The sequence below is a fragment of the Falco punctatus genome, assembly GCF_963210335.1.
Source record: "Falco punctatus genome assembly, chromosome: 4".
NCBI classification, from domain to species: domain Eukaryota; kingdom Metazoa; phylum Chordata; class Aves; order Falconiformes; family Falconidae; genus Falco; species Falco punctatus.
This window is the reverse complement of record NC_137583.1, coordinates 103,356,450-103,365,631: the sequence shown is the minus strand read 5'-3', so window position 1 is coordinate 103,365,631 and position 9,182 is coordinate 103,356,450. Positions and strand designations below refer to the sequence as shown.

Here is a 9,182-nt window from a genome sequence, read left to right as displayed (position 1 = left end):
TGTCTTACCGTGTGCCGGGAAAGGGAAGGGGCGGCCCCGCTGCTGCTGGGGGAAGACGAGCCGAGTTCAAAAGTCGCTCCCGGGGACAAGGACTGAGCTCGCATCTCGCCTCCCGCAGCCCCACACAGGGGTGGGTGGCAAGGGAAAAGAGGCACTGTCAGACGTTGGACCAAGCCGGGGGCTCAGAGCATGGAGGGGAATGTACAAAACTGTGGCAAACCACAAAAACATTTAAAAAAAAACCAAAAAAAACCCAAATCAAACAACTCTCACCGAGAACAGCATCCAAAAGATCACAGCGTGAGGGATAAAGCAGCAAGGAAAGACTTCACAAGGGATGGCTAGATTTTGAGACAACTCAGCCCTCAAGGTTTCTGTTCCCTCCTTCTCCCCCCAGCTAGGACACCCAATAAAGGCAAAGAAGAGGCAGAAAGCCACCCCCGCTCTTGTCCCTGGCACCACCACATTTATTAAAAATTACTACTATGTACATAGAAAAAGCAAACAGAACCAAGTTTCATTGGGAGAAGTTTGTGTGCCAGTGCTCTAGGACTGATCAGTTTAAAATAGCTGAAACTATAGGCAAGAAGAGTGGGTAATTTACATCACTTCCAGTTTTGCACAGGGCAGCTGAAAAACTCACTTTACATACACGTAAATAGAAGTCTCTAAATGGTTTTCTGCAATGCTCCAGATGCTAAGTTTGATTAACCAAAAAAAGCCTTTTGAACTTCAAAGCACCACCAGAGGTCCTTCTGACTGAAGAGCTATAGGTCAACTATTTATACATTATTCCACAATATTCTACAGTGTACCTAGACAAAACACAACTGTACACTTTTTTTGGCCACCTCAATAAAGGTTAGGCTTTTGGGATGGAGGCATGTTTTCTTTAATGCAAATTCTAAACTACAGAAAGTCAGATTTGGTCATGTAACCCCATCATCAGCAAGACTATCTCAAGTCAAAATCCTGCCTGGCAAGCAGGCCTTATTTTGGCCATCTTCTGCCAAAGAAAGCCTCAGCTGAGTGACACCCAACTCTGCTAACTGTGCTGCAGACAAGGGTTGAAGAAGCCAGTTTAGTCTAAAGCAGAACATGGCATTTGTGCAGCTCCCTGCAACCCAGCCCCCTTTTCCCAGAGGGGCAGGCAGGGGAGAAAATTAAATTTCAGATCCTACCCCCTTATTTCCTTGCTCAGGAGTACATAGATTTCATCAGGCCTCTGAGCCAAGCCAAACTGTACACTTTAGTGTCTCCAATAAATAAGCCACAATGTAATAATCTAGGCTCCTGCTTACAGCTTCTGCATGTGGTTCCTTCTAAAAGAGGGGAAGAATTCTACTATAGTTTGCTCTTTCCCTACTTCATTACCTGCAACAGTCAAAAAGCTTTGGCACCTTCTTTAGAATTGCACACACAATTCAAGGTGGAAGGCAAGAGTCTTTTTGGCAATTGTAATGCAAAAAAAACCAAGGCCACCCTGAAAAAATTAGCCAATTGGAATAAAAGGATGCTTTAAGAACTAGTATAGAACGCATAGTAGCCCATGCCTTTTGAATTGTCTTTGCTATAGTCCTCAGCATTAATGTCCTCGCATTTCATAGTTGGGGAATTTTCATTGCTGGAAGTGCTAGGGGAGAGCCGTCTTCTCTTGCAAGCACCTGTGTAGACCCCAGAATCATTTGAATCTAGAGACTTTATGGAAGGTGGAGTCTCTATCCAGGATGAGCCCATTTCTTCTTTCACCTTCTCCTTGGAAAGCTGGTCTTCAGAGAAACCCGGAGGACTCGTTCTGGAGGTCCAAGGTAATCCTGTTGTCATTTTTCGCTGGTAAGAGCCCCTGCTCCCCCAGCCTGCCATGGATGGAAATGTTGGGTCAGGGTAGTATCCCAGAGCATGGGACGTCTGAAGGGGAAGGGATTTAATGCTGTAAGGGAGCAAGGTGCTAGGAGAATACTCCGTCTCATAGGAGTTCATGTCCAATTTGTTGGCACTGGGCTGCTGTACAGGTGTAACAAACCACCGCTGAGGAGGGCTGGCCACCTCTTCATTCTGCTGAGGGGAGAGCAAGCCATTTGTCTGAGGGACAGTTCTCTCACCATTGTAAAACCTGGCTGGGGGCAGGTTGTTGACAAACTGTTCTTGGAAGAATGGTTGCACACTGTATCGGGTACCAGGGACGATCTGGTGGGATCTAGGAGAATCCGTGGGAGATGGAGTTAATCTGTCATTTTCTGAAGCTGTGTACATGCTAAAACATAAAAGAGAAATTTATATTTCTAGTATGACAACACAAAAACACAAATGGGAAGAAGCTCACATTATTTCTTAATTAGAATCACAGCTAGGTTTACCTGGATGGCTGTTCATTTCTATCCGATTTAGGAGTTACACTACTGCCCATCTGCAGGCCAGCTAGGTTCTGTCAGTATAAGCTTTCTACCAAAATTCACAAGCCTGCTGCATGACAGGTCGTCAAGACAATATAGTAACTGTCCAAACAGACATCTGTTGTTTCTAGAGGGACATTTAATTTGTTTGAAATATGCACATCAGCTAGTAAAGCTGCCAGTAGAAGTATTACTATTTCTGCATAACTATGTAGTGTCTAAAGACAAACTCCTCCACACACATTTCAGGCCAGAATTATTTCTCCTAGACAGAGACAACTGCAAGAGAAAACAGAAGTGTACTTACGAGTCATAGTTGTCTCTGAAGCCTTTTGCAAAAGGATTATGGTCGATTTTGAGCTGGGTAATCTAAAAGTGAAAGCAGAATATAATGAGATGAGAAGTTGAACCCACAAGACAATTTCACTCTTGTCATTTTATAAATCCATGCTTACTTACATCAGTGTTTTGATATGCTGTGACTGCTATGAACTGTGTTTCAGGGAAAATAAATGTTTGAGTCTTTGAGGAATCATTCAGATCTTCAACACCATCTTCAGTCACTTCCACAATGTGAAGCCGGGGTTGGTACTTGTGTAAAGATTGCAGTACTATCATCTATAAGGGACCACAGAAAAGACAGTATCTTTAGACAGACTGCATCTAACATTAAAAGATCCATTTGATAGTCCAACATTTTTTTTCCTGTAAATTGTAATCTTTTGACTCAGGAACAGAGCAATTTTAACTGCTAGCAGGAGATGATTCACAGCTTGTAGCCCTGTTTCACTAGGTTACCAATACGTCAAAACCTGTAAGTGCAGGAAATCAAGATAAGCTATACTCCCACTTTTGAGCAACTCCAGAGATGGACATATTGGCTAAAACCAAAGAAAATCACACATTTATTTCTGACATTTCTAACTCCCTTCATAAGGAGAAGCAAAGAAAACAAGATCATGATCCAGTTCAAGGAAACAAGTCACACAAGCATTGATCTAAGCTGCTCAATTGAATTCTGTAAAGCCTTGAAAGCCCAGGGCACCCCCGGCTGAGCCACCAAGAGCCCCCCTCATGCCTGCCCTCCCCCCCCCGCCATTTACCTGCGCGTTGTTGTTGTTAGCACCTTTATTGTTCGTTAGCTTCAGCTTCCCGAAAGAGATCTCCTGCCTCATCCAGTGAGCTCCAGTGTTGGGCGACTCGGGGTGGACGTACACTTTGTTGCCTGTAGAAGACACACCAGTAAAGCGCCCGCCGGGCACAGCCGCTTTGTTCCAGCACCAGCAGCTCGGGCGGCGGGGCCGCGCCCGGGCAGCACCTCGGGTCCCCCGATGTCCCCTCTCCCGCACAGCCCCACGCACCGCGGCGTGGAAAAAAAACCCAAACAGTTGCAAGACGCCCTTAAAAGCCCTGCACTACTCCGCGCAGCGGGATGCCGGGGGTGGGGCAGACCCTGCGGAGGGGAGCGAAGCGGGAGCCCTTTCTGGGAAGCCGAGCCGCGGGGGAGCCTGCGGAACCCGCGCCTACCTTGCATGTTGTTGTCAGCTTTGCCGCAGGTCACCCACTTGCCTCCCTGGAAACGCCAGTGGTTGGGGTCCGCCAACACCACCTCTACGAAGACGTTGTAGTGGGCCGTGGGGTTGAGACCGGTGATGTTAAAGCTCAGGAAGGGAAACATCCTCCTGGGGAGGAGAGGAAAAAGCACACGACATTCGAGGCGGGCCGGGGAACGGGGCACGGCTCCGGGGCAGCGGGGTGCTCCGACCATCCTGGCACCGATGACACCGAGAAGGCAAGGGCAAGCCCCAGCCGACCCCCGCCGCACCTCCCGACCGCCTGCTGTGGCGAAACGGGGAGAGCCGCTTTTAGAGAAAGCGCTCCCGAGCCAGAAGCGCCACCGACAGGGGGGCGCGCACCTCCTTCCCGGGGGAGCGGCCCCGGACGCCCCCTCCATCTCCCTCCGTTCCGGCCCAGCCCCTGCCCGCTTACCGGCCCTGTTTGGTGATGATCATCTCCGTCTGGTGCCGGTGGAACTTCAGCCAGAGGGGCCGGTTGCAGAGGAAGACCTGTGCCCGCAGTCCCGGGCCGGCGGCCGGCACCCCCAGCGCCCCCAGCCCGCTGCAGGAGCCCGACGCCGCCGGGTAAGGGCCATAGAGGGGCCCGCCGGCCGCCGCCTGCCCGTACTGGTACCCGCCGCCGCCGCCGAACTGCGCCCGGCCGCCGGGCGGGCAGACGGCGCCCGCGAAGCCGCCCGGCGACAGGACCGAGCCGTAGGGGTAGCGCGGCCCGCCGGGCGGCTGGTAGACGGCGCCGTGCTGCGCCGCCGGCGGGTAGGGGAAGAGGGCGCAGGGCCCCCCCAGCTCGGCCCCGGGCGGCCCGGGGGACTGCAGGTAGTAGCGCTCGGGGCTGAGGCTGTCCATGGAGTAGCGGGCGGCGGCGGCCGGGGGCAGCTCCTCCTCCCCGCAGGGGGTGGCCTTGCGGCCATCCGGCTTCGGGGGGGCGAAGGGCGGCTCGCCCGCCTCCGCTTCGCCCAGCATGGCGGGGGCCGCTCCGAACTTCTTGGGCGTCTTGTCCAGGTCGAGGCGCTGCGGGGAGCCCGGCCGGGGCGGCCCGCGGGACCCGCCGCCAGTGCCCGCGCCGCGGCCGCCGCCCTCCAGCGGGTAGAAGGGGGCGCCCGGCAGGGTCCCCGCTGCCGCCTGCAGCGGCTCTCCCAGTTGCATCCTCGGCGGGCGGTGTGGCGGAGCGCGCCCCCACAGTCCGGCGCCCACCCCGACCCGCGGCCGCGCAGCGCTGCGGCGGGGCTCCGCCGAGGCGATTTATACCGGCGCGCCGGGCTCGCCGGGCCGCCGGGGAGGGGCTTGCGCCGGGCTGTCTCATCGCCGCCCTCCACCCCCGCCGGCCCATTGGCTGGGCTGCGTGACACTAATTTAATTAGACAGCTACTAATTGGAACAAGTCACCTGTGACTCTGGTGTGTGCCCCCCCTCCCCGGCCCCCCTTCCCCCGGCCGGCTACCGGAGGGACTTCGGCTCGGCCCGTGCCCCCGCGCCGCTCGGAGCACGGGGAGCGCCCGCATCACCCCGCGGTGGCCCGACTCCCCTCCCCCCGAAAAAAGATCTTTTGCCGCGGTGGCACCGTCCTCCCGGGCGCACAGCTTCTCGGGCACGGCGGGGAGCGAGGGATGGGGACGGGAAGGAAAACGCGGGGGGAGAGCCGTTCCCAGTGCCGGCACCCAGCCGGGAGGGCGGGCGGCGATCGCCGGGCCGCTGAGACGGGGCGGGCCGCACTGGCCCCGCCACCCGCCGCCGGCCGTTGCGCCGTTCACACGATTCGGCTTGTGCCTCAGCTGAGCCCAGTAGCCGCCTTCCCCCCTCTCGGCTCCCCGGGCACAGTCGTTAGCATGGGGGTGACGCGTTTCACCTTATCTGGGACGTCTGTGTGGGAAGCGGCGGGCTTGGTCAGCAATCCAGTTTGCAGGAACTCGACGCTCGTTCCCCTTCAGCGTCTCCCACGGGGAAGGCAGATCTATAATTCAGGCGGGTGCCAGGTCGATCTGGCGCTTTCTTTCAGCGCAAAAAATCGGAGCCTTTTGCCCCAAAGGGTGAGGGACAGCCCTGGGGAAGGGGTAGGTGACTCGGGAAGGCGTGATTTTGCGGAGCGGCCAGAGCCCGCGCGAACGATTTGCAGGTCCAGATCCGCAGCCCCTCGCCCCCTGCCCGCCGCCAGCCAGCCCGCCAGCGACCGCTGCGGGAACCCGCCGCCTCCTCACGGCTGAATTTTAGACCAGACCCGCCGAGCGGCGCCGATTTCGTTGCCTGACGGAAGGACCCGGCCGGGCCGGAGCGGCCGCGCTCTGCCGCCCGCCTCGCCCCGCTCTCCCGCCGGGCCGCGCCTCGCCGCTCCGCACCGGGGCAACCGGAACGAACGGCGAACGGTTGCGGTCGCGGCGCCGAGCCCCGGGACAGGGGCGCGGGCGGAACGCTGCTGGGATGCGGCTCTGGCGCAGGTCGGGCGCCCGTAGGGCGGCGGGTGGCCGTGCCCGCCGGGGCAGGGGACGGGCACCGGCGGCTCGGAGGCAAGGCGGGGCTCAGTCCCTGCCCCCGGTCGCAGCCGAGAGTCGGGGGAAGCGGCTCCCGCTGTGCCCACCGCCGGCTTGCGGCCGCACAGCGGGAGAGGAGGACGGGCTGATCGCGGCCGGCACTGAAGTACCACCGCCCCCGCCCCCCCCGCCGCCCTAACCCCCGTTCCCTCCGGGATAACATTTGGCCCCGTTTTCGCGTCGATCTCGTCCGACCGAGGAAGACAACGAAAACGTGCGGAAGGAGCCCGACGCTGCGGCGCGAAGCGGGCCGGCCGCTGAGCGCTGCTGCCCTTCCCCGGCTGCTGCTCGCCAAGGTGCTCGCACTGACGGCGGGGTCCCCGGGCGGGCTGCGCTGCTTCGAAGGCAAAACAAAACGGGAGCATCTCGCGGAGGCTGAGCCTCAGCAGCGCTCCCCGCCGCCCGCCGGCCCCGGTGCGGCTCTCGGCGGCCCCCGGCAGGCGCTCCGCTCCGGCACCGCTCCCTCGGGCGCTGCCCCTCCTGGGCTAGGGCAGAGACGGAAGGGGGAGTGTACGAAGCTGCTGCGTAGGATTTAAGTTAGTTTTGCGATACTATAGAGTGAAAGGGTCCCATGAGTTAAAACATCCCCGCAGGACAGGTGCCTCTTAGTTCAAGGGTGCCGCGGGAATTTTCCTTCAAAACTCGACTAACCTCGAGTATAACAGAGAAAGGCACAAAACCTTTCGATGTTGCTCAGGTTTCCTGCGGATTGCGCCGTCTCGGGGGGGGGGGGGGGGTTGGGGGGGGGGGGGGGGGGTAGGCCGGGCGGGAGAACCGTGGCCGCCCTGGGAAAGGAAGAGCTTCCCATTTTGGTTCGAAATGCACCCGGTGCGCGGCTCTCCCTAACGAACGACGGATTCATCCAGCTCTTTTCTGCTGGATTCCAGACTCTTTTCAGCCCAGCTCGGAAAAGCAGCAGCCTGGCCTCGATCCGCGCCTCGCACCCCACAGCTCCGGCCGAGCCAGGGCCCCGGCGGCCGTGGCAGGGGAGGCCGGGGCCAGGGCGCTCTCCCGGACCTCGCCGCGCTTCCCGGAGCCCGGCGGCTGCACCGCGGCGTACGAGGGTCTGGGGGCGCCGCCTGGAACTCGGGGTTTTGTTTATTCACTCTGTACGGTACAGTAAGGGCTGTAATTCCGCCCCGCACCCCGCAAGTTAATATTACCACCGCAGTCACCAGCCACATACTAGGGACCCGGTATTTGTCATTCCCTTAGCCTGTAAATGTCCCCTCCCTGGGGGTCGGGGTGGCAAGCGGGGGATTGCACCCCCGGCCCCGGCCCCCTGCCAGCCGGCTCCATCCTCGCTCCCTGTCCCGGACCTCTCCGGGGTCCGGCCGGGGAACATCGCCGTGTGAAGCTGCGGGATGTTTCAGTCATGTGTGGGACCGGAGATTTGTGAATGGGTCCCGCAACCCTTGAGATGTTATCTTAGAGATAAAACACTGCAGCAACAGCAGTCTGACGAAACAGAATGCGCATGTTAGGTTTGTAAATCTGCTAGAATAACTTGCAAACCACAAAGAGAACGTTGAAAGAAAACTTAGGTCTTTTGAAGGGTTACAGGTTATCTTGCTTTGTTGGGCTTTATTCCAATGTGCCTCTGGGGTTTATTCAAATTAGGAGCGTCTCTGACTGAAAAAGCTGCTCCAGAAGAGCTCATTTTCTGCAGCCGAAGTTACGGTGGAGTCACCCTGTGCTGAAGTATTTAATCTCTCGCTGTCGGGCTGGGACGGAGCCTTTCCTCTTCCGTGGGAGGTCAGGGTATCGGGAACCAGCGCCCTGCTTCAACAGATTGCCTGGACTTGTGCGACTGAAACGGTTCAGCTGAAGTACCCTGCTCATAGGGCCTAAGAGGGGAAAAGAAATTGGGAACCATAAAATCTATTACATCAGGCTGTCGTACACCTATATATGTGTATTTATACATATATGGAAATCCGTATATCACTATATATAGTCATATATGTCTGTTATGCTTAAAAGTATGGATAGATATACACAGACACCACTGCGTCTATATGGACACCTTAAAATTTTTGGTTATCAGAATCACCTGTCATGCTGTTCCCTTACTGTATTCTTTCCCTGAAGTCCTGCTGCTGCCACAGCAGGACCGACAGGTATTTTCTACATGCTACATTTGAATAGTTTCTGTGAAGTAATTTTCTTCCTTGTCTGATTTTGCTTAAAAAGGAGCTGTCAGTGGCTGGATGACCTCTTAAATTTGCTAGCATCCGATTCCCAAAGGGCTACAGTACTTTCACCTTTATGTCAAGTTTGTGCTGGGATTTTGCAGATTTTCTGTTCTTCCAGTCATCCATTCTGGCTCTTTTTTCCTCTCTGACTGCACATTGAGTATCTGGCTAGGCAAATGAAGGAGAATACCTCTAAATGCTTTCATGGGACTTCCATTCTTTCACCATCTTATAATGTCATTTTTTAAATCACTGCATCAGAGATTTTTCACATATGCCAGTCAAATGTGAGTGCTTCCTTTTTTTAAATCTTGATACCTTTCTTTTCAGGGCTGCTGAGTGCTTACAGTGCTCAGAAAAATCGAGGAGGTATTAATATGCCTGTGCAAGGCTTGGCATTTCAGCTTGCCGCTTAACTTCAGGGGCTATTTTTACGAAGAACCAGCTACACCCTTTCAGGGTTTTATCTCAGGTTGTTTCATCTGTCGAATGCAG

The 9,182-nt window shown here is 56.2% G+C and overlaps 1 protein-coding gene across 1 annotated transcript; it reads right to left on the bottom strand.

Moving 5' to 3' along the window:
* Positions 1-444: 444 nt before the first annotated feature.
* On the bottom strand, positions 445-5,232 carry EOMES (eomesodermin). Its single transcript, XM_080385816.1, has 6 exons — positions 4,383-5,232; positions 3,921-4,075; positions 3,497-3,618; positions 2,853-3,011; positions 2,701-2,762; positions 445-2,254 (listed from the first exon to the last, which is right to left on the bottom strand). Exons 1-6 carry the CDS (start codon positions 5,111-5,113, stop codon positions 1,519-1,521), a joined length of 1,965 nt encoding a protein of 654 aa, XP_080241942.1. The 5' UTR covers positions 5,114-5,232; the 3' UTR covers positions 445-1,518.
* Positions 5,233-9,182: the final 3,950 nt, after the last annotated feature.

Coding starts and splice junctions, on each gene's coding strand:
- EOMES (XM_080385816.1), bottom strand. CDS start 5,113: ATGCAACTGGGAGAGCCGCTGCAGGCGGCAGCGGGGACCCTGCCGGGC. Junction 4,076..4,382: donor ATCATCACCAAACAGGGCCG/GTAAGCGGGCAG, acceptor TCTCCTCCCCAG/GAGGATGTTTCCCTTCCTGA. Junction 3,619..3,920: donor AGCTGACAACAACATGCAAG/GTAGGCGCGGGT, acceptor TGTCTTCTACAG/GCAACAAAGTGTACGTCCAC.